General features: G+C 43.4%; 1 protein-coding gene across 1 annotated transcript in view; it reads left to right on the top strand.

Moving 5' to 3' along the window:
• Positions 1–4,419: 4,419 nt before the first annotated feature.
• Positions 4,420–25,033, top strand: part of LOC135974489 (myosin heavy chain, skeletal muscle, adult) — a 37,981-nt gene continuing 17,367 nt past the window's right edge. The window contains exons 1-21 of the mRNA XM_065562667.1: positions 4,420–4,547; positions 4,772–4,823; positions 6,076–6,315; positions 6,401–6,544; positions 6,637–6,793; positions 8,662–8,689; positions 8,786–8,894; positions 8,991–9,083; positions 9,283–9,346; positions 9,442–9,540; positions 9,641–9,744; positions 9,824–9,962; positions 14,537–14,655; positions 14,754–14,903; positions 15,606–15,776; positions 19,439–19,745; positions 21,235–21,302; positions 22,647–22,734; positions 22,829–22,946; positions 23,795–23,918; positions 24,004–24,140. Coding sequence (XP_065418739.1) covers positions 6,112–6,315; positions 6,401–6,544; positions 6,637–6,793; positions 8,662–8,689; positions 8,786–8,894; positions 8,991–9,083; positions 9,283–9,346; positions 9,442–9,540; positions 9,641–9,744; positions 9,824–9,962; positions 14,537–14,655; positions 14,754–14,903; positions 15,606–15,776; positions 19,439–19,745; positions 21,235–21,302; positions 22,647–22,734; positions 22,829–22,946; positions 23,795–23,918; positions 24,004–24,140 — 2,423 coding nt within the window. The 5' untranslated portion in view covers positions 4,420–4,547; positions 4,772–4,823; positions 6,076–6,111. The remainder of the gene's footprint in view (positions 4,548–4,771; positions 4,824–6,075; positions 6,316–6,400; positions 6,545–6,636; positions 6,794–8,661; positions 8,690–8,785; positions 8,895–8,990; positions 9,084–9,282; positions 9,347–9,441; positions 9,541–9,640; positions 9,745–9,823; positions 9,963–14,536; positions 14,656–14,753; positions 14,904–15,605; positions 15,777–19,438; positions 19,746–21,234; positions 21,303–22,646; positions 22,735–22,828; positions 22,947–23,794; positions 23,919–24,003; positions 24,141–25,033) is intronic.

Here is a 25,033-nt window from a genome sequence, read left to right as displayed (position 1 = left end):
GTCCTTCCTGAACAAGTTATACCCCTCTGTACCAATATTCCAATCATGACATTTATCCCACCAAGTCTCAAGTGATACCAGGTAAGTCATAATTTAGCTTATATACTAATACTTCCAGTTCTTCCTGTTTATTCCCCATATGCCTTGCATTTGTGTAGACATCTAAGATGTTGAGCAGATTTTCCCATTGATTTCACTCTGGTTGCTCCTATGACCCTACTGTAATTTTCCATTTCTCCCCCAACATCTAGCTGTTTGTTAAAGTTGCCTTTTTTATGTTTACCAGTGGCTTTTATCATCTGCCCCCTTTGAACCTAAGTAAAAGCTCTCCTCAGCAGGTTGGCGAGTTGGTGCATGAAAAATCTTCTACTGATTGGTCAGGTGGACCCCATCCCTTTCCAGCAGGCATCCTTCCTGGAACAGCATCCCATGATTGAGGAAGCTGAAGCCCTCCTGTCAACACTATCTGTGCAGCCATACATTAATTTCCAGGATGCGCATATCCCTGCCTGGCCCCTTTTCTTGAACCGGGAGGCTGGATGAGAACACAACCTGTGCCCCCAACTCCTTCATCCTCGCTCCCAGAGCCCTGTAGTCATTGCTGATCTGCTCAGGGTTATACCTAAATCATACATAAATCACTGCAGGTAAATCAAAGCTTATGAATAGCCAAATACCTAACCACAGAGCCAGGAAAGGACGAGATATGATAGCATGGAAACATTCATCCCACAGATCACAGCGTAGTAAGACAGCTACAATCAACAGCAAATTCTTTAATGCACTCAGTGTACAAGGAACATGCACAACGTGCTGGCTTTGAAGCAAGAATATGCCCATTTTGTTATCATGTATCACAGAAGGAGAGTAGGAGCACAAGAAAATGACAAGGCATCTATCATTCCTTCTTGGATCTGTTGCCTTCCCAGATGATTTTAGTTAGCCCTGAGAGGTAAAGCTAGATATCAAATTTAAAATTGACACGGAAGATATATAAGTGGGATCTCTGAATCAGTGTAGTGGAATCTGAATAATCCTCCTCAGTTAACACACACTATGTCTATCATAGGGAGTCCAGAAGTGAAGCTTAAAAATAAGAGACAGTTTCTAGCTAAAACTAAACATAAAGATAGAGTACAGATTAGCAGTCCAAAGTGTATAGCTTCGGAGCGCCACAGATTAACAACTGTTTCACCCAAGAAGAAGTGTAACAGGAGGCTAGTGGTCTCATTGTAACAAAATCATACTGATGCTTTTGGGGAGAGATGAGCACTGCAGTGCACCTCATCAAAATTAAAATAATTTATATCAGTGGAAGTTATTCCTTACAGTCTTCATGCAGTGCTGGAGAATTTCAATTCTAATGTGACCTGAACAGGAATTAGATCAAAAGTCTAGATGTGGGTTTATACAAGAAATTACAAAGCCCACTTAATGTTATTGTCATGTGACAATGGCAAAGAATCACTCAGAGTCATGTTCTTTTAACACTGAACAAGACATTTTTATTAGAATAAGGAAAAAAAACCTGTTATCCTCTCTCTCTCTCGCTCTGATTTACTACAAAGCTTCTTCCTAGACTAAGAGTTGCTAAACTTTTTCATAGCCATATATTAATAGGATTTTATAGTGAATCCTCCCTTTACAGTCACAACCACAAATTCTGTCTCCTCTTTGCAATTGCATAACAGCCTTGTGGCAACTACAGCAATAGCTGACAGAGAAGAGACATAGTGGAAAAAAATGTCATGTATTTTTAGCTTCTTTTAATGCAATTTAGCAAGAATAAGATAGAGACACCCGCACCAGGTGACTAGCACCAGGTGACTCTGGTTCTGGCCACGGGGCAGGGGCTCAGGCGGGTGGTGACGCTGGCTCTGGCCACGGGGCAGGGGCTCAGGTGGGTGGTGATGCTGGCTCTGGCCACGGGGCAGGGGCTCAGGCGGGTGGTGACGCTGGGTCTGGCCACGGGGCAGGGGCTCAGGCGGGTGGTGACGCTGGGTCTGGCCACGGGGCTGGGGCTCAGGCGGGTGGTGACGCTGGGTCTGGCCACGGGGCAGGGGTTCAGGCGGGTGGTGATGCTGGTTCCAACCACCAGGCAGTGTGGCCTGGCATGGGCTGTACTCAGATCAACTTATTTGAACCTCCCTGTCTGACAGCAAAGTGGGAAGTGGGCTGGAACATGTGGGGAGGGGAGGAATTGAAGACACTAGACACTAGACCTTCTAAGACTCTGGGTTTCCTGGGAGACTCCTGGAGTTGGGCTCCCTTTCTAGGCCACCCAATCAGACGCCTGCCTCTCTTGTTGCTATTCGCAGGCAGACTTGTTGAGACTGGGATTTTGCTGGGACACTTATGTTCATGCCCTGATTTTTGTATGAAAGGAGTTTAAAAGCCACACAATATCTTTGAACATCCCACATAGCTGCATAGCATCTTAGTTTTATGTCCCATCTGTCAACACAGATATTTTTGAGGTGTATAATTGCAATCCAGTTTTGTTGTGTTTTGAACAAGCCACAATTCCCACCCCAAAGCTGGCCAGGTGCAGGAGTGGACATGATGCTGAGCTCCTCACTGAGCAGTAGCTTCCTCCTCAGCACTTTTGAATGACTCCCATTGTAAGGAAAAAGCTTATGAATGTGATGGAGAGGTAGAAACATCTGAGGATAGCTAGCTAGCAGTGTATTCTGAACTCTGGTGAGTTATAACCTGCACTCTTTCTGCTGTTTATAAAAAAGAGCGCAAGCATATTCTCAAAATATGAGAATTAATATATTAGTCATTTGCAGGAAGCCTCCAGATTTCTGGACCTTCAGCATTAACAGATATATCTGTTGATGGAAGAGGGCAGAGGTAGTACAGGTTGTAGGCTCCAAAATGGCTGAGCTGAGCTCTCAGGCCAGTGCAATAAGGTGGCTCACAGCAATGCCTTCTCAATGGCGGCTGACAGGAAACATGGCACATCCAAAGCCCTACTTATACTGACAGGCCTGCGAGTGAGGGTATGAAGTGATGTGGGGGTTATGCATGTAGAGTCCATGATAATTGTAGAGACACCTGAGGTCAGGCCTGAATGGAAAAAAACCATCAATAAAGGTTGTAAACAGTTTAAGAAAGACAGACATGAAAAACGGATTGAAAAAAGGGCCAAGCATCATGCCAAGTCTTCAGTGGGAGCCTTTACATTCCTATGTGACATCTGTTCGTGACCTTGCTCCCTACAGATCAGACTATACAGTCATAAGAGAACACATGAGATGCCATGATGGCATAGTTGGATATAATGGAGCCACACCATGTGCAGTGAGGTGAAAGTCTTGGGAGAACAAGAGCACTGCTTTCGTTCTGAGTTTAGTTTCAGAAAGGCAGAATGAAGACAGGAGAAGAGATTAGCCATGATTGATAAGTTGATTATATGTCATCCCCTTTACTGGGTAATATGAGCAACTGGGATGTGATACTGTTCCATGGCTGGTCTCTGCAATGCAACTCACTACAGATTGACACTTAAAAAATGAGGAACAATATGTGGAATTAAAAATAAAGTTGCCATCACTCTTCAATGTATTTGCAAGTGGCTCCCAAATACAGCTGGGCAAAATGTTTCTACAAAAACGTTTTTTTTGGGGAGGAGGGAGAGGCACAAAAATGCAGTTTCTTTGATACCAAACATTTTGTGATTTCATGTTGATTTTGCTGAATTGTTTTGGTCAAAAGAAACCCTTAAAAATCAGAAATGTTTCAATTTGACGTTTTCTAAACAAAAGGTTTAAATTTTTGGTTTCAGAATGTTCTTAAATTGTATTTTGAAAAATTAAAAAATGTTTAAGAAGCTCACAATCTACACATTCTTCTTATTATTATTATTTAAGTATCTGTTTGCGACACTAGGCACGTACTTGGGTGGCTAGCCCTTCCCGCCGCTTGGCCGCCACAGCTACAGCTAACCACTGCTCTGATTAGTGCAGATTAGCCGAGCTAGTGTGGGTATATTGCCTGGAGCTGGAATGGAATTTGTAGCTCCAGCTCAAAGTGTAGATATACTATTTGTCATTTCCAGGATCAGGACTATTCCAAATCTCTCTCTGTTTGCTTTATTGCAGGATTTCCCAGACCACAGTTGCCAAAAGTCTTTATAATAATAATAATAATAATTAATAATGATTAAACCATTTAATCTCTACCAAGCTCTATGACACAGAAATCTAAAATGTCACATAGAAGTCAGTAGCCCAGCCAGAACTAGAAGCCAGCAGTTCCAACAGTGCCCTGCTCTAACTACTACAGAGCACTTCCTCTTCAAATTCCCAGTCATAATATTTATAGGAGATTTATTCACATAGCTGGTAAGACAGCAAATATTTCTATATATATCCACGTCTTATATGAATGACAATTATGCTCTGAGTCAAGTTTGCCAAACAATACTTTGCCAAAAATGCCTTGACCTAAGAAAGAGGAGGAGGCTGTTACATGTGCAGATAAGACCCTATAAAAGTGCCCCTAGGATGAATCTGCCTTGTCCGTGCACAGAAAGCTTCAAGGTAAGCATATGGGGGGATCTGGGCTTGCAGAGAGGAGAAAGTACCCCTGCATTCCACACATCCCACTGCATTCCTGCTGCTGCTAGCACTCATTTCCAGGAGGGATTGTTTCTGTCATCAGGGCTTTTAAATGCACTTTTTGAGTCATCTATACATTTTCAATCTCCAGTTTATCACTGGAGTTTCATGCAGCAATAAGAAAGGAATTTCTATTTCTATTTTAGAATATTGACCAGCTTCCAGCCTGCATACCATCCATCTGGTATCACAAAAGAGGTAAGATCCTGATTTGCTAATTCCCAGGGGATGGTGAATACCCTCTTGGGTGGGATTTCTATATAGCTCAATAGGCAGTCATTGTATCCCCTAATATCTATGCCCATTGTGTAAATGCACTGTATATTGCGCTTGGGCTCTGTTGCCTGTGACAGGCAGGTCTCCAAAGTGGCTGGACTTGAAGCCATTGACCACTAATGCTGGGCCAGCAAGTGCCCTCTCTGAGATACCTCTCCTGAATACACACATCACAACATAATTGTACACAATGAACTCTTACATGCCAGCTCATAGGTCCCTAATAAACCAGGACAGAGTGGCCCAACAGAGGAGACCCACCAGGGGACAGAATCTAATTACTTGTCCAGAGAATGAATCTATTATTTTAATGAGCATTTATCCAGAATTTGCTTTTCCCCCACACCCCAAACATCACTGACAATAATTGTGCCCCAGCTGAAAGAGAGACACATTTCTCTGGTAAATGCTAATCAAGTTTTCATCTCTTAATGCGCAGAGTAGCTTAGTGAGTGGCACTTAGATGCCATGTGTGAAAATGCCTTCAGAAGAGGGTTTCAGGTAGCGTTTAAGGCAGTTGGTGGCCCTTTCACACTGGCTCCTTGACCAGTCTGATAGTGCCACTAATGCACTGGATAGTTCTTATATAATTAAGTAAGGAAACTATAAAAGGAGTAATGGCAAATAAAGGCATATTGATAATATTTGGTTAACTGGAGTGGGAGAGACAGACAGACAGAGCTTAAATTACATGAGAACCCAGTTTTTTATTAACTAATACCGGAAAATTCTTTATCAAAAGCACTGACAATAGTAACCTCCCCTTTGCACCTCTCCTAATATCCACCCTCCTGCTCCCTTTCCCCCACTGCCCTTCCATTGTAAGCACACCACACAGTCTAAAATGTAGCCAGAAGAGAGAATGTAAGAGGGCTTTCATAATTCCTAGTATATTTTTGGCTCTTCCTGGTCCCTCATGTAGGGATCTGCTTATGCTATTCCTACCAACAAATGCGGTGGAAAATGGACTTCATCCCAATGGAACTGCACGCCCCATAGTTATAGCGATCTGAAGAGGCAAGACGAAAAAGGGATGAGAATGAAAAGTGTGATAAAGTGAAGCCCCAAATGAATGTCTGGGTCTAAAGTGAGTGAGAGAGCCTATCACCCAGCTCTGGGGTTTCTTTCATTCCAGGTCCTGAGTCAAAAATGTAACATATTTTCTCCCCATCAGAGCTCACTGCTGAGCTGCCCTAGATAAACTGCAGCCATGTCGTCGGATGCTGAGATGGCCGCCTATGGGGTGGCAGCTCCTTTCCTCCGAAAGACAGAGAAGGAGAGAATTGAGGACCAGAACAAGCCTTTCGATGCTAAGACATCAGTCTTTGTGGTGCATCCCAAGGAATCCTTTGTGAAAAGCGTAATCCAGAGCAGGGAAGGAGGGAAGGTCACAGTCAAGACTGAAAAAGGAGAAGTGAGTAAAAACAAGGAGTAAGGAACAGCATTTTGTTCCTCCTCTGTTCTTAGCTGATAGAAATGGGTCTCTTCTTTCCTTCCAGTCTTTGACTGTTAAGGAAGATCAAGTCTTCCCCATGAACCCTCCCAAATATGATAAAATCGAGGACATGGCAATGATGACCCATCTCCATGAACCTGGCGTCCTGTATAACCTCAAAGAGCGTTACGCAGCCTGGATGATCTATGTAAGTACAGGCCGAAGTCTTTCCTGGACTTCCAAACTAATAGCTACACTAAATCATGTGGAAGACAATCACGTTATCTCCCTTTCTTTCAGACCTACTCTGGTCTCTTCTGTGTCACTGTCAACCCCTACAAGTGGCTGCCAGTGTACAACCCAGAAGTTGTGAATGCCTACAGGGGCAAAAAGCGTCAAGAGGCCCCTCCCCACATCTTCTCCATCTCTGACAACGCCTATCAGTTCATGTTAACCGGTGAGTGGCTCAACTCCTGAAAAGTGATTATAGAGTGAAAATTTCATATGAGGAATCATAAGCTTGTTTCCGGGAAATATGACATGCAGCTAAAGACACCAAAAACATTGAAAACTAGCAATGTGCAAACACAAATTCGTCCAAAGACAAACTGAACCTGACCCAAACATTAGCCCAGCTCTCAGAGAACCCAAAGCAAACCTTTTTGGAAGTTCATAAGTGTGTGGTTAATGGAAAAAGTACAGAATGTCCATATCTGCTTCTGCACATTCTGGCTCTAGCTGGGCCCAAAGAAGAACTGTCAAAAATCATGACACTCTGTTCTCAGGAAGCCTGATTCTTCCTGACTTTGCATCGTGTGTGTCATTTGCACTTTTGCAAAGTGGTGCATCAGAATTCTCCACTCCCCTACACTTGCATGGTAATTCACACACACTTTGCACTCTTTTTCCACTGGTGCTATGCAGATGGTTATAAATTGAGGATCAGGTCATTATTCTGTATAACCCTTTGCTGTCCAGAAATAATAATAGCTTCATCAGATTTCTGTAAGAGGGAATTCTGTGAAAGAGAAGTGAGTATAAGTATCCTGTGATGGCTCTATTGATCTGCATGAGCTTATATTTATTATTTATTCCTGTGGACTTTTAGTTAGTTGCCTGATGCCCTGAGGCCCCTTTGCAAATCCCAGCATTTATTTGTTTCACTCAGTTTTCAGTTTTCAGAGTGGTAGCCGTGTTAGTCTTTATCAGCAAAAAGAACGAGGAGTACTTGTAGCACCTTAGAGACTAACAAATTTATTTGAGCATAAGCTTTTGTGGGCTAAAACCCACTTCATCGGATGCATGCAGTGGAAAATACAGTAGGAAGATACATATACACAGAGGACATGAAAAATGGGTGTTGCCATACTAACTATAACAAGAGTATCAATTAAGGTGGGCTATTATCAGCAGGAGAAAAAAAACGTTTGTAGTGATAATCAGGATGGCTCATTTCCAACAGTTGACAAGAAGGTGTGAGTAACAGTAGGGGGGAAAAATTAGCATGGGGAAATAGTTTTTACTTTGTGTAATGACCCATCCACTCCCAGTCTTTATTCAAGCCTAATTTAATGGTGCAAATTAAAAGTTTGCAAATTAATTCCAATTCTGCAGTTTCTCGTTGGAGTCTGTTTTTAAAGTTTTTTTGTTGGAGTATTGCGACTTTGAGGTCTGTAATTGAGTGACTAGGGAGGCTGAAGTGTTCTCCGACTGGTTTTTGAATGTTATAATTCTTGACGTCTGATTTGTGTCCATTTATTCTTTTGCATAGAGACTGTCTGGTTTGGCTAATGTACATGGCAGAGGGGCATTGCTGGCACATGATGGCTTATATCACATTGGTAAATAAGCAGGTGAACGAGCCTCTCATAGTGTGGCTGATGTGATTAGGTCCTATGATGGTGTCCCCTGAATAGATATGTGGACAGAGTTGGCAACGATCAACTTCAGCCACCAACTAAAGCGTATCATCAAGGATCTACAACCTATCCTGAAGGACGATCCCTCACACAGATCTTGGGAGACATGCCAGTCCTCGCTTACAGACAGCCTCCCAACCTGAAGCAAATACTCACCAGCAACCACACACCACACAACAAAAACACTAATCCAGGAACCTATCCTTGCAACAAAGCCCATTGCCAACTCTGTATTTTCCACTGCATTCATCCGATGAAGTGGGTTTTAGCCCATGAAAGCTTATGCTCAAATACATTTGTTAGTCTCTAAGGTGCCACAAGTACTCCTCGTTCTTTCAGTTTTCAGTGAGTTCAATGTTACTTAGTAACTCTTTTAAAAGTCTCTTTGGTTCTGTCTCTTTCACAGATCGGGAGAATCAGTCGATCCTCATCACGTATGTATAATTCCCTGCCCTGGTTTTTGTTGTCTTTGCACTGCAGGAAGAAACTCTTTGGTTATGTGTTCTCTGCTTCTCTGTTTGATTTGACAGCGGAGAATCCGGTGCTGGAAAGACTGTGAACACAAAGCGTGTCATCCAGTACTTTGCAACAATTGCAGTTTCTGGGGAGAAGAAGAAGGAAGAGCCAGGCAAAATGCATGTGAGTTGGTCACTAGAGATGGGATTAAATGTTCTGTTCTGAAACTGCCACGTGGTTTAAAACGACCTTAATTTGACAATAATTGTTACTTTGTAGGGGACCCTTGAAGATCAAATCATCAGTGCCAATCCCCTGCTGGAGGCCTTTGGGAATGCCAAGACCGTGAGGAACGACAACTCCTCTCGTTTTGTAAGTTTTTTTTTTTTACAAAATTGCTCCTAGTCACAAGTGCAATGATGGGCCATATACGTTCCTGTCATTAGACTGATAATATAAATCTTGGCTGAGTTTTCAAACCTGCTGAAGGGACTCCCAGGGCAGCTTTGCAATCTCACTTCTGGAGTCTGCCTCTGAGGGTTTTAAATGAAATTACTTTTTTCCTTTAAAGGGTAAATTCATCAGAATCCACTTTGGTACCACAGGGAAACTGGCTTCTGCTGACATTGAAACATGTAAGGGACCTCCCTTTAAGGGTCACAATTCTCTGTCTCTCTTTCTTTCTCATTGTGTTTTCTTGTGGCTAATTGTACTTTACCTGCCTTGCCAGATCTGCTGGAGAAATCTAGAGTCACTTTCCAGCTCAAGGCGGAAAGAAGCTACCACATATTTTATCAGATCATGTCCAACAAGAAGCCAGAACTAATTGGTAAGAAATGTTTTAACTCTTTTGGTGGAACTGGTCACTGATGAACTCAGTAACATGGTCAATTAAATTATACCCATGTATATCCTATGCTTGTTTTCAGAGATGCTTCTGATTACCACCAACCCATATGACTTCCCCTTTGTGAGTCTAGGTGAGATCACTGTAGCCAGCATAGATGACCAGGAAGAGCTGATTGCCACAGATGTAAGTAACACACGAGAATTATTATGTGGAGTACTAACTTTACTAGAGAAGATATTTACATTACTGATTCTTTTAACAGAGCGCCATTGACATATTGGGTTTCAGTGCTGAGGAAAAAACAGCCATTTACAAGCTGACAGGGGCAGTCATGCATTATGGGAACCTGAAATTCAAGCAGAAGCAGCGTGAAGAGCAGGCAGAGCCAGATGGCACAGAAGGTATTAGCAAAATCTGTATCTAAACTCTCAAGCAATAAGTCAGGACCAGATTTACAGATATGTTCTGGATGTTTCATGCAACTCTGGCATTGCAAATCCAACATTGATTTTGCTTAAGCAGATAATTCAGTTGAGTTCTGACCTGCTTTGCATCACTGGAACAGCACATAACAGCCAGAGTTTGCTAGTGAATCTGTCCCTATGGCTGCCACTATATTAGACACTGATTTGCCACTCCGTCATCAGTTTTACATTGATGTAAGTCCACTAATGTCAATGGTGTTGCACTGGTGTAAAGCTAAAGTAATGCAGTGAAGAATCTTCCAAAGTCTCCTCCAACAGTGATGAAGAAACAGAGAAGCAAAGGGCCTAATTTTACATGGCCTGGCACCTAGTCCCTCACTAGTACTGCTTATTTAGTCTGCAGAAGAGAAGAGTGAAGGGGGATTTGATAGCAGCCTTCAACTACCTGAAGCAGGGTTCCAAAGAGGATGGAGCTCGGCTGTTCTCAGTGGTGGCAGATGACAGAGCAATGGTCTCAAGTTGCAGTGGGGGAGGTCTAGGTTGAATATTAGGAAAAACTATTTCACTAGAAGGGTGGTGAAGCACTGGAATGGGTTACCTAGGGAGATGGTGGAGTCTCCATCCTTAGAGGTTTTTAAGGCCCGGTTTGACAAAGCCCTGTCTGGGATGATTTAGTTGGGGATGGTCCTGCTTTAAGCAGGAGGTTGGACTAGATGACCTTCTGAGGTCTCTTCCAACCCTAATCTTCTATGATTCTATGATTCTATGATTATGCCTTGCAAAGTGTGTATAAAACATTGCTTCCAGGATATGTGAGCAGATAGTTCTGAACTAGCAAGGTGTCACATCCAATTTGCATTCGCTTTGTACGAGGTGGCAGGCAGTGGAGAATGAGGCCCTTAGGCACGGACTCTGAGCTTCATTTGGGCTGAGCCTGGCAGATCTCAGGAAGGGCAAGGGTGGCAGTGCACCACCTCTGCAGTCCCTGGGATTCTGCAGCTTGCTGGGGCCAACCCTGCTGACTAACATAAGCTGGTATGGCCAGAGAGCTGCTGTAATGTATGCTCAACTATACCAGCCCCCAAGGGCTGTTTTTTCAGCGGAGAATATCTACAATCCTGCAGCAGTTCTGCCATAATCCCTTTGTCGGGAGCACTGCTGGGACGCCCCATAGCTGATGGGCTGCAAGGTGAGCACTGAAGAGCTGTTCCAGCTGCTTTACACCTTCCAAGGAAGTCCCTTATGCTGAGGATGTTTCCCAGTGCTTGAAACTGTCTGGTTTATGGCATTTTATTTTAGTAGAGGTGGTGTAAAGGCACAGCAGCTGAGGCCAGAATTGGGGCCCTAGGGTTTGAGATCCTTCCGTTAGATAAAAAGTGAGAGGTCTGTGCTCTGCCCAGGATTCTGATCTTCCTCTCTCTAGGATGTACGTCTCTGGAAGGGAATGTAGGAGTGGTTCTATAAATAGACATTATTTCAAGGTCAGTTGATCACTTTGTCAAAAGCTAACTGCTCTTTACGGAGTGAAAACGCTTCACTTTCTTGAGAGGATTAGGATCTAAGTGCAAATGCAAACAGAACTAAAGAAAACAGTTGTAAGGAAACATGATCATTATAGACCTGGTCATGATATATTCAATAATGGCATTATATGCTGTTATTAATAATAAAATCATTTAAGTAATTTCAGCCAATGCTGGAGGCCGTAGGAGCTGTGGGAGCTGAAGTCAATGGAATTGCACAGGTTTAGGTCAGGACAGTGTTTGGCCATTAGCCAGTTTGCTTCTGATCATTCAGAAATCAGAATCCCTAGACAAGCTGCACAGTAAAGTGGCAAAGAAAGAACTTCAAAGCCATCTTTTCATTCTGTCTGTTCATCTGCTTCTTTCTCCTTAAAAATTGTTTTTATTTGGCCCTTATGAGGTATTTGTGAACAAATTCTTACAATCACTTGATGTACAGGAAATTCCAGGAAATTTTTGGATAGTGTAGGGGACAATTTCCTGGTGCAAGTGCTGGAGGAACCAACTAGGGGCAAAGCTTTTCTTGACCTGCTACTCACAAACAGGGAAGAACTAGTAGGGGAAGCAAAAGTGGATGGGAACCTGGGAGGCAGTGACCATGAGATGGTCGAGTTCAGGATCCTGACACAAGGAAGAAAGGAGAGCAGCAGAATACGGACCCTGGACTTCAGAAAAGCATACTTTGACTCCCTCAGGGAACAGATGGGCAGGATCCCCTGGGAGAATAACATGAAGGGCAAAGGGGTCCAGGAGAGCTGGCTGTATTTTAAAGAATCCTTATTGAGGTTGCAGGAACAAACCATCCCGATGTGTAGAAAGAATAGTAAATATGGCAGGCGACCAGCTTGGCTAAACAGTGAAATCCTTGCTGATCTTAAACGCAAAAAAGAAGCTTACAAGAAGTGGAAGATTGGACAAATGACCAGGGAGGAGTATAAAAATATTGCTCAGGCGTGCAGGAGTGAAATCAGGAAGGCCAAATCACACTTGGAGTTGCAGTTAGCAAGAGATGTTAAGAGTAACAAGAAGGGTTTCTTCAGGTATGTTAGCAACAAGAAGAAAATCAAGGAAAGTGTGGGCCCCTTACTGAATGAGGGAGGCAATCTAGTGACCAAGGATGTGGAAAAAACTAATGTACTCAATGCTTTTTTTGCCTCTGTCTTCACGCACAAGGTCAGCTCCCAGATTGCTGCACTGGGCAGTACAGCATGGGTAGAAGGTGACCAACCCTCTGTGGAGAAAGAAGTGGTTCGGGACTATTTAGAAAAACTGGATGTGCACAAGTCCATGGGGCCGGATGCGCTGCATCCGAGGGTGCTAAAGGAGTTAGCGGGTGAGATTGCAGAGCCATTAGCCATTATTTTTGAAAACTCATGGCGATCAGGGGAGGTCCCAGATGACTGGAAAAAGGCTAATGTGGTGCCCATCTTTAAAAAAGGGAAGAAGGAGTATCCGGGGAACTACAGGCCAGTCAGCCTCACCTCAGTCCCTGGAAAAATCATGGAGCAGGTCCTCAAGGAATCAATTATGAAACATTTAGAGGAGAGGAAAGTGATCAGGAACAGTCAGCATGGATTCACCAAGGGGAAGTCGTGGCTGACTAACCTAATTGCCTTCTATGATGAGATAACTGGCTCTGTGGATGAGGGGAAAGCAGTGGATGTGTTGTTCCTTGACTTTAGCAAAGCTTTTGATACGGTCTCCCACAGTATTCTTGCCGCCAAGTTAAAGAAGTATGGGCTGGATGAATGGACTGTAAGGTGGATAGAAAGCTGGCTAGATCGTCGGGCTCAACGGGTAGTGATCAATGGCTCCATGTCTAGTTGGCAGCCGGTTTCAAGCGGAGTGCCCCAAGGGTCGGTCCTGGGGCCGGTTTTGTTTAATATCTTTATTAATGATCTGGAGGATGGTGTGGACTGCACTCTCAGCAAGTTTGCAGATGACACTAAACTAGGAGGCATGGTAGATACACTAGAGGGTAGGGATCGGATACAGAGGGACCTAGACAAATTAGAGGATTGGGCCGAAAAAAACCTGATGAGGTTCAACAAGGACAAGTGCAGAGTCCTGCACTTAGGACGGAAGAATCCCATGCACTGCTACAGACTAGGGACCGAATGGCTAGGTAGCAGTTCTGCAGAAAAGGACCTAGGGGTCACAGTGGACGAGAAGCTGGATATGAGTCAACAGTGTGCTCTTGTTGCCAAGAAGGCTAACGGCATTTTGGGCTGTATAAGTAGGGGCATTGCCAGCAGATCGAGGAACTTGATTGTTCCCCTTTATTCGACATTGGTGAGGCCTCATCTGGAATACTGTGTCCAGTTTTGGGCCCCACACTACAAGAAGGATGTGGAAAAATTGGAAAGAGTCCAGCGGAGGGCAACAAAAATGATTAGGGGTCTGGAGCACATGACTTACGAGGAGAGGCTGAGGGAACTGGGATTGTTTAGTCTCCAGAAGAGAAGAATGAGGGGGGATTTGATAGCAGCCTTCAACTACCTGAAGGGGGGTTCCAAAGAGGATGGAGCTCGGCTGTTCTCAGTGGTGGCAGATGACAGAACAAGGAGTAATGGTCTCAAGTTGCAGTGGAGGAGGTCCAGGTTGGATATCAGGAAAAACTATTTCACTAGGAGGGTGGTGAAACACTGGAATGTGTTACCTAGGGAGGTGGTGGAGTCTCCTTCCTTGGAGGTTTTTAAGGCCCGGCTTGACAAAGCCCTGGCTGGGATGATTTAGCTGGGAATTGGTCCTGCTTTGAGCAGGGGGTTGGACTAGATGACCTCTTGAGGTCCCTTCCAACTCTGATATTCTATGATTCTATGATTCTACAGACCCTCTCAATCAAATGCAAAACAATTAATCAAGAAATCAAGAAATAAAGGAAGCTCTAAACTCCATAATTACTGGAGTTATTAATCGATGTGGTAGCTGGTAAAACAAAAACAGATATCATTACTCTTTTCTAGTCATTATAAAAGACACCAAAGCCTATCTTTGAGCTACTAATTCATTCCTCTCCTTGTTTAGTGGCTGACAAAGCAGCCTACCTGATGAATCTGAACTCAGCTGACCTGCTCAAAGCCTTGTGTTACCCCCGAGTCAAGGTTGGGAATGAATATGTGACCAAAGGTCAAACCGTGCAGCAGGTAACAATTGGTGATCTAGAACTCCTGGTTTGAATTAACACACCCGGGTTTCTTCCTCTGCTTTGTATGGTAACTCCAGTCCCTCTCCCACTGGTTAGGTGCACAATTCGGTGGGTGCTCTGGCAAAGGCGGTCTATGAGAAGATGTTCCTGTGGATGGTTGTTCGTATCAACCAGCAGCTGGATACCAAGCAGCCCAGACAGTACTTCATTGGTGTCCTGGACATTGCTGGCTTTGAGATCTTTGATGTAAGGAGCAGGGATTTGACAGGAGGTTCCTGGAAGGGACACTCAGGGGTTCTGAGAACTTTGAGGGTTTTTTTAACATTATATATTTTGTATTTAAATAATTTCCTGGAAAAGCCTGACTTTTCTGCAGAAACAGTCTTGATCTTGATCTTCCACTAAGGCAGCACGAGCCTCTAATGAGTCCATTTTTGGATAGATTTGTGTGGTGCATGTAGAAATGACAACTGCATTGAAAGTGCCTTCAAATTGTTAACAGGTGGTGCCTAATAGAAAATAAATGATTGTGTACCTAACACAAATTATTGTAGGTGTTTATGGCACCTAGTGGGCAGCTCGCTAACTCCCAGGCAGGCTTGGGGCTGAGGGTTTGGAAATGTCTGGGTAGGCCAGAGGGCTGAGAGCTCAGAAGGAGTTGGCCAGGCTCAGACCCAAATGCCTGGCCAAGGATCAGGGACAAGAGCTGAGAAATGCCTGAGTAGGCTTGGGTCCCAGAGCACAGAAATACCTGGACAAGCCTGGGCCTGACACTGCAGAAATGTCTTGGCAGAGCTGAGAATAGAACTCCCAAAACATCTGGCTGGCTCTAGGGATAAGAATTCAGAAAGTCTCCCAGGATTTGCTGCACAATAGTAGCATTGTTCTTCAAACTTTAGCTTTTTCACATATACATTGAAAGTAATCAGTTTCGTTGCATTTTTGTAGTACAACAGCCTGGAGCAGCTGTGCATCAACTTCACCAATGAGAAACTGCAACAGTTTTTCAACCACCACATGTTCGTGTTGGAGCAGGAGGAGTACAAGAAGGAAGGAATCGAATGGGAGTTCATTGACTTTGGGATGGACCTGGCTGCCTGCATTGAGCTCATTGAGAAGGTATCTTTTCAATTCAAATGCCTTATATGTTCAAGAATTCTTTAATTATTGTGGGTTGCATTGAATTTTAGATGGATTTTCCATGCTCCGGGCCATAAATATCTTGACCCATAATGTTCTAATTTTTTGCTCTGAAACATTAAGAAGACCACACATAGCTTTATGACAACAGTCCTGCACCCTCTTCTTTCCAAGAGTGGAAAGATGGCATTGTTTACCTTTAGCAGGATTCTTTTCAGAATCCTGGACACAGATTTAATTTTAAAGCATACCAGAAAGCCCCACTATCACAACTCAAAGAGATAGTATCCTGGAAGTTAAATTTTTCTACTTTTTGTCAATAGTATACATCATTCTTCTCAGGAAAAACAGAAGTAATTCCTGAAAAAGATGTAAATTTTTCTGTCTTGATGTGATTATTGTACACATAGCAGGAGCTTTATGCCAATGTTATGTGATTAAAGGTCTGCGTGTTGTTGTCAATAGGACAGCTAACCTGCTGGGAACTCAATTTTCACACTGAAATAGATACTGATTATTTTGTTGCCTTTCTTCACGGATACTGTAACCATTTTTGACAAGCTGAATGTTTGTAATGCACATGAATTATTAATCATTATTATTATTTGTAGTGCAGGAGCTCCCAGGTCACTAACTGGGATCCTATTGTGCTAGGTACCGTATACCTTATATACATAAGATGACAATCAGTCTGGGCCAATATAGATGCTCTTTCATTTCTATGGCCTCTTTGGATGTGAAGATGAGGATTTTGTCCGTGTTTCCACTATTTTGTAGAATTCCTTTTGATTTTCATGTTGTTAAAGAACCATATTAACCTCTTACTATTCTTCCTGTCTTTCCTTTGCATTGGGAGAGTTTACAGTTGTGCCTTTACATTGTCTCCTTGAGAAACTGCCAGCTCTCCTGAACTCCTTTATCCCTTAGATTTTCTTCCCATGGGACCTCCCCTGCCACTTCTCTGAGTCTCTTAAAGTCTGTTTTGCTGAAGTCCATTGTCCTTATTCTGCTGCTCTCACTCCTTCCTTTCCTTAGAATCATGAAATCTGTCATCTCATGATCACCGTTACCCAAATGGCCTTCCATCTTCAGATTCACTACCAATTCTTCCCTGTTGGCCAGAATCAAGTCTAAAATGGCTGTCCCTGTGGTTACTTCCTCCACTTTCTAGAAGCAAAAGTTGTACACAGCACATTCCTAGAACTTACTGGACATTTTATGTTTTGCAGTATTACTTTCCTAACAGATGGCTGGGGAGTTAAAATCTCCCATTACTACCAGGTCTTGTGTTTTGGTTATTTCTGTTTTTTGTTCTAGAAATGCCTCGTTCACCTAATCTTCCTGATTGAGTGGTCTATAGTAGACCCCATACCATGACATCATCCCTATTTTTACCCCTTTTGTTTTTAACCAGACACTCTCAATCAGGGCTGGCTCCAGGCACCAGCCCACCAAGCTTGTGCTTGGGGCGGCACCTGGAGGGGGGTGGCGCTCCGGCCCCCGGGGAGAGCGGGGCCACGGCCGCGCTCGCCGCCCTGCCCCCGGCGCTCTGGCCGCCCTCCCCCCCCAGCGCCCTCCCCCCGGCCGCCGGGGGGAGAGCGGCAAGCCCTGGCTGGGGCTCGCCGCCCTCTCGCCGCCCTGCCCCCGGCGCTCTGGCTGCCGGGGGGAGAGCCGAGCCCCAGCTGGGGATCGCCGCTCTCCCCCCGGTGCCCTCCCCCCGGTCGCTGGGGCTCGCCGCCCTCTCGCCGCTCTTCCCCCGGAGCTCTGGCCGCCGGGGGGAGAGCCGAGCCCCGGCCGGGGCTCGCCGCCCTCCTCCCAGGGCTCCGGCCGCCCTCCCCCCGCCGGGGGGGGGGGCTTTTTTGCCTGGGGTGGCAAAAAAGCCAGAGCCGGCCCTGCTCTCAATTGGTCTGCCTCCCACCTACTTCTGGACCTCAGGACAAATGGATATATTCTTGTCAGCACCTTCTCCCTTTCCCCCCCTGCCTGTCCTTCCTGAACAAGCTGTACCCCTCTGTACCAATATTCCAGTCAGGAGATTTATCTCTCCAAGCCTCTGTGATTCCAATTCAGTCATAAATTAGTTATTTTATTTTTCACATCCTTTCTAGCATAAATAAAATTAATTTTTATGTGCCATTAATGTATCTAGCGTTGATTAAAAATATCAAATGAATAATGTATTCAGCAAATGTTCATTTTTCAAATGAATCATTTGATGATTTTAAAAAAAATTCTTCACTCAGTTCTATATGTTACATGCAAAGCTGAAAATATGTCAGTATTCAGTTGGTTTAATTTTGCTTTGTCCATGGCAGTTTCAGTGAATTAAAGTTCATATATTCCAAGGCCAGAAGGGACCATTGTGATGATCTGGTCTGACCTTCTGTGTAACACAGGCCAGAGAACTGCCCCCAAATGATTCCTAGAGCAGATTGTTTAGAAAAATATCCAATCTTGATTTAAAAATTATCCCTGCTGGAGAATTCACCACGACCCTTGGTAAATTGTTCCAATGGTTAATTACCCTCTCTCTTAAAAAATTACACCTTATTTCCACTCTGAATTTGTCTAGCTTCAAATTCCAGCCATTTCATAGTGTTAATCCTTTCTTTGCTAGACTGAAGAGCCCATTCTTAAATATTTGTTTCCGATGTGGATACCTATAGACTGCAATCACATCACTCCTCACCTTCTCATTGTTAAGTAGATTAACCTCCTTGAGTCTATCACTATAAGGCAGGTTTTCTAATCCTTTAATCATTCTCATGGCTCCTCTCTGAACCCTTTCCAATTCATCAACATCCTTCTTGAATTGTGGGCACCAGAACTGGGTGCAGTATTCCAGCAGCGGTTCTAAGCAATCTCTGGGCAGTTCTGCCAAATACAGAGGTAAAATAACCTCTACTACTACTCAAGATTCCCCTGTTTATGCATCCCAGGATCACATTAGCCCTTTTGACTGCACTGGGAGCTCATGTTCAACTGATTATCCACCCTGGCCCCCAAATCTTTTTCAGAGTCACTGCTTCCCGCGATAGTCCTCCATCCAGTAAGTGTGGCCCACATTCTTTGTTCCTAGATGGATACATTTACATTTAGCCATATTAAAATGCATAGTGTTTGCTTGAGCCCAGCTTACCAAGTGGTCCAGATCACTTGGTGTCAGTGACCTGTCATCTTCATTATATACCATTCCCTCAATTTTTGTGTCACCTGAAAACTTTATCAGTGATGCCTTTATGGTTTCTTTCAGGTCATTGATAAAAATGTTAAATAGTGTTGGGCCAAGAACCAATCCCTGTGGGTTCCCATTAGAAACATACCCATTCAATGATGATTCTCCATGTACATTTAGATTTTGAGACTTATCAGGTTAGTCAGCTTTTAATCCACTTAATGTGTGCCATGTTAATTTTATATCTTTCTAGTTTTGTAATCAAAATGTCATGAGTACAAAATCAAATGCCTTACAGAAATGTAAGTATATTACATCAACACTATTACTTGTCCTCTACAGCACTAGTAATATCCTTTTTTTAACTAAACCAAGAGATGGTCACATTGTTGCATCCAGAAAATCCTCATGTAATCTCTCTCTCTCTTCTCCTATCCCCCTTCTTATCTGTTGCTGTGTCTTTCAGCCAATGGGTATTTTCTCCATCCTGGAAGAGGAGTGCATGTTCCCCAAGGCGACTGATGCATCTTTCAAGAACAAGCTCTATGACCAGCATCTTGGCAAGTCCAACAACTTCCAGAAGCCCAAGCCTGCCAAAGGAAAGGCTGAGGCCCACTTCGCCCTGGTGCACTATGCTGGCACTGTGGACTACAACATCACTGGCTGGCTCGAGAAGAACAAGGATCCGCTGAATGAAACTGTCATTGGGCTGTACCAGAAATCGTCAATGAAAACACTGGCTTTGCTATTTGCCACGTATGGTGGAGATGCAGGTAATTTCTGTGAAATCCGTATTTTAATTAATTCACAATAAACTGATTCCTCTAGAATCCCTACCAGTTCTAATCTAGCGGCACACTGTAGAGAGTGAAAAGTCATCTTCTGCCTGTGGCTTGGTCTTATTAAAAAGGAAATAAAAAATCTGATCAAATGTAGCTCAAGCCTCCTCCTTAGTATTGTCGTTGCACACCCTAGTTCCTCTTTCTCCAGACAGTCACGCCTACCTCCCTTACATATGGGTGTGATAGTAGGGCTGTCAACCAATTAAAAAAATTAATCGTGATTAATCGCACAATTAAAAAAATTAATCGTGATTAATCGTGCAATTAATCACACTGCTAAACAATAATGGAATACCATTTATTTAAATATTTTGGATGTTTTCTACATTTTCAAATACATTGGTTTCAATTACAACACAGAATACAAAAGTGTACAGTGCTCACTTTATATTTATTTTTGAGTGCTGTAGCTATCTTTAGAAATCTCACATTAGTACCTGCTTTGTGTTTTGTCAAATCTGCAGTGAAAGTGTTCTTAAAATGATCAGCATGTGCTGGGTCATCATCCGAGACTGCCATAACATGAAATATATGGCAGAATGTGGGTAAAACAGAGCAGGGGACATACAATTCTCCCCCAAGGAGTTCAGTCACAGATTTAATTAATACATTATTTTTTTAATAGCATCATCAGCACGGAAACATGTCCTCTGGAATGGTGGCCCAAGCATGAAGGGACATATGATCGTTTAGCATATCTGGCACATATTAAATACCTTGCAATGCCGGCTACAAAAGTGCCATGCAAATGCCTGATCTCACTTTCTGGTGACATTGTAAATAAGAAGCAGACAGCCTTATATCCTGTAAATGTAAACAAACTTGTTTGTCTTAGCGATTGGCTGAACAAGAAGTAGGACTGAGTGAACTTGTAGGCTCTGAAGTTTTACATTGTTTTGTTTCTGAGTGTAGTTATCTAACAAAAAAATCTACATTCGTAAGTTGCACTTTCATGACAAAGAAATTGCACTACAGTACTTGTATGAGGTGAATTGAAAAACACTATTTCTTTTGCTTATCATTTTTACAGTGCAAATATTTGTAATAAAAAATAATATACACTGATTTCAATACAACACAGAATACAATATATGTGAAAATGTAGAAAAACATCCAAAATATTTAATAAATGTCAGTTGGTATTCTATTGTTTAACACTGCGATTAAAGCTGCAATTAATCGTGATTAATTTTTTAAATTGCGATGAATTTTTTGAGTTAATTGCGTGAGATAACTGCGATTAATCGACAGCCCTAATAATGAGCTGTCTGCTGTAGCAGAAACCATTAGCCTTTTCTCAGCATGACCAATGGTTATTAACAGGGTTGGCTGTTACAGGCAAACACCGCCAGCCTGTGAGACTAACCGTTCAAACCCCAAAGTGCATCCTTTTAATTTTGTCCTTTTGTGTGTGATTCAGAGGGTGGTGGCAAGAAGGGAGGCAAGAAGAAGGGTTCTTCTTTCCAGACCGTCTCTGCTCTTTTCAGGGTACAGTACATTGTTCCTTATTGCGTTCTCTGTGATGATGGGTTGGAAATTCCCTTTATATCTAAAAAGTCTATTTTCCCAGTGGTCTCAGTTGTGAACTTTTTAAGTCAAAAAGCCTCTTTCAGTTGCTCTTAAAGGGCCTGATCCAAAGCCCATCGAAATCAGTGGAAAGACACCCAGCTTTGAATGATGTCTAAAGTACTTGGGCCAGATTCTGTTCTCATTTACACAGGATTAAACCAATTTTGCCCCCTACTGTGGCCACTATGTACTAGTATTAGTGGGTCTGGCTGCCCGCCTTAGTCTGGCTGCCTGCCGAGCATGGGGGAATGTGCAGAAGGAGTAGGGCCAGCACAGTGGGTCCAAGACCACCTGCTTTCCAGCAACTGGTACAGGGGATATGGCAGATGGAAAGCGGCATGGTCCAGCTAATGTCTGGAAGCCAGAACAGGCTGTTGGTGCTATGGGCAGTAGGCACATCTTAGAACTGCCCAGGGATTACTTAGAACTGTGTCTCAGGGCAGCCTTTATAGCTAACAATGCAGCCTCCCTCCTGATTTGTGCCAAGTGTAGCAGCGTCAGATCTGAGGAGGTGGCTCATAGTAACTCCATTTCTATTCCGTGGCAGAGTTCCTCTGAATATACCTAGGTGTAACGGAAAGCAGAGTCTGTCCTTTTGTCTCCTCTCCCAGGATGAAGATGTCAGAAACAATTATGTCAAACCAAATTAGTCTTAAGAGACCCCCCGACCCGAGATGCTGTTATAGGATTTAATATTCCCCTTCCTGCTTCCTTCGCTTTCAGTGGAAATTGTTACAGGGTCATGTGCAGCCTTCCACTCAGCTCTGGATTTCAGGGATGTTAATGGTCTATACTGCCTACATTTCAAACACCTGAAAACACAGAAGTGTGTCCTTTGTTAGCCTCTTCTGCCACTGCATCTGCTCCCTTCCTCTCTCATCCCCTCTGCATTTTCCAATATAATCAACAGAAAGAAATATCTTGTTCAGAAGGATGGCCTGATGTTTGCAGATAATCATCTTTCTTTGAAAATGTCCTCCTTTGGCTTCCATAACAGCCCTTGTGGCCATTTCCCATTAGTTTCTGGTCCTGTCTTGGTAGCCTTTTCCAGCTTGCTCAAGTAGAGCTACTTTCAGAGTTTTATATCTCACTTTAATAAACGTGTTCAAGCTCCAAAGAAAGAGGGCACCTTAGGTTAGAATGACCCCAGCTGGAAAGTTTTGCAAGCTAGTTTGTCTACATTGGTTATGGGTTTACTGCGTCTATCAGTGCAGATACAGATGTAACATTGGTTAACCTAAACCTTTGCTTATGGTCTCACAGGAGAATTTAAACAAGCTGATGAGCAATCTGAGAAGCACTCATCCTCACTTTGTGCGCTGCCTCATTCCCAATGAAACGAAGACACCCGGTAAGAAGTGCCAGTGTACAGAGCTCTTAGTGAGATGCAGCCATTCCCTCTGGGCTGCACAAGGAGGTACTAATTCATGCTGTGATTTGTTAAGGTGCCATGGAACATGATCTCGTACTGCACCAGCTAAGGTGTAACGGCGTGCTGGAAGGGATCCGAATTTGCAGGAAAGGATTCCCCAGCAGAGTCATTTACGCAGACTTTAAACAGAGGTCAGACTCCTCCAGTCCCTGTTCCATTCTCTCTCTGTGGAGTAGCTTGCATTTTCTAACTACTTTAACTATCATAGTCACTGCAGCGCCCAGCACATGCTGTGTGTATAGAAGAAATTTAGGACCAAACTGGTGTAGTCCAAAAAGCAGCAAAAATGCCACACTTTTCCTGTGGGGGGGGAGGGGAATGGGCTGGGTGGGCAGTGGAGTGGCCATGCTAGATGACTATGTAGCCCTTTAAATACCATAAAGCTGAATTTCATGATGGGTCTGTCTGTGGGAACTCAGAATAGGGGCTTCATGGGTGGACAAAAGCAGTGACAGAGACATGGCCAATGTGGCCAAGAATTCTATGGCCCACTGAGTCACAGCTGTTGATAGTGTAGGTGCATTGGGACATGGCTACTACTAATTCTCATGGGCTGTATTAGCAGCTAGATTGCACTGATGCACTGTTTCCTGTCTCGGGTTTGGTTTCTCTCCACATACATGCTTGCATAGTTCCTCGCACACAAGGTTCTTTACTTGGGGATGACACTGTTACCCTTGGAGATGGTGAAACATATCAGACCCACATCTCTGGAGACCAATCTCCTCTATGCATTGAGACTAGTTAATATAAATACACTGCAAGCAGTCATAGTGCAAGCTTTTTCACTTTAGCCTGAAAATGTGCTTCCTTCTGACCTGGAATGTCATCTCAAAGCATGAGAAGGAAATTCATTCTTCACAGCTCCATTCATTCCTTGATTCTACTGTGGAGAATCCTAACAATGGGGCCCATTAGTGCCACATGTGATTATGGTTTCAGCAATGTAAGTATCTTCATAGTCCATTTTCTTCCACAGATACAGGATTTTAAATGCAAGCGCCGTTCCAGAAGGACAGTTTATGGACAGCAAGAAGGCTTCTGAGAAACTACTTGGGTCCATTGATATTGATCAGACCCAGTATAAATTTGGTCACACCAAGGTACAAACACTTTTTGATTCAAACACCATCTATTTGTATAATGTACAGAATGAAAGTGATTGTCTGTAACATTCTCTTCCTCAAGGTGTTCTTCAAAGCAGGACTTCTGGGTCTTCTAGAGGAGATGAGAGATGATAAACTGGCACAGCTTATCACCCGCACACAAGCCATGTGTCGTGGCTTCCTGATGAGAGTGGAGTTCCAGAAAATGATGCAAAGAAGGTAGAAATGTACAGTACTGCATTTGGTCTGCTGGGTTTATGTCACCCCCACAGAGGTGAAATTAACAGAATTGGAGGGGTGGACTCAGTCTGACTTAGATCTCATTAATCCACTGTATCAATGTGTGAGCACTTGGGAGTAGAGCTGGGTGAAAATTTTCAGACAAATAGTTCATTTGCTGAAAAATGCAGTTTCAGGTTGACCTAAACTAGTCACAAAATTGCTGATAGTTTAGTCCCAAAAACTGGGGCTAGAGTCACAAGGAAACTTAAATGCTATATATAGACAACCAGAGGAGAAGGCAGAGACATAGCACCACATCCACCTTCCCCTCTGGTCTGGGGAATCTAGCCCTTCTTTTCCTTTCCTTTTATTAAATGAAAGTTTAAAAAGCCTGAACTCAAAACAAAAGGTTTTATTCAATCTTAAATGAAATTTTCTGCCTTTTTCAATACACTGAAAATTCAGAAAAACATTAGTTTTGGTTCAATCCAAACTGAATTTTTTAAAATTTTATTTTTCGGAACTGCCAGTGAACCAACAAATCAATTATTTGCACAGCTCTATCTGGGAGTGTAAATCAGTATAACTGGTATACCAAGGAGCAAGAAGAAGGTGTAATAAAGTGTGCGTTAGACTAGGGGTGGCCAACTTTAACTTACACCTTCCAGTTGGGTACTTTTGTGCTAAATTCTCTTTGGCTCCTCAGCATGTGAGTTACACCAGTTCAGAGTCCCTTAGACTCCAAAACACTCATCAGAGGGAGTGGGTCAGTTACAGATGTGATGTGTAAAGAGGGAGCAAAAGTTCATCCCGGTTTGTGAGCGTGAGTCTACAGAGAACAGACATTAATTCAGCATGCACATTGAGGAGAACGACAGTGGAGTTTTACT

This window comes from Chrysemys picta, chromosome 12 (assembly GCF_011386835.1).
Source record: "Chrysemys picta bellii isolate R12L10 chromosome 12, ASM1138683v2, whole genome shotgun sequence".
Classification (NCBI taxonomy): domain Eukaryota; kingdom Metazoa; phylum Chordata; order Testudines; family Emydidae; genus Chrysemys; species Chrysemys picta.
This window is presented reverse-complemented; position numbering and strand designations above follow the sequence as displayed.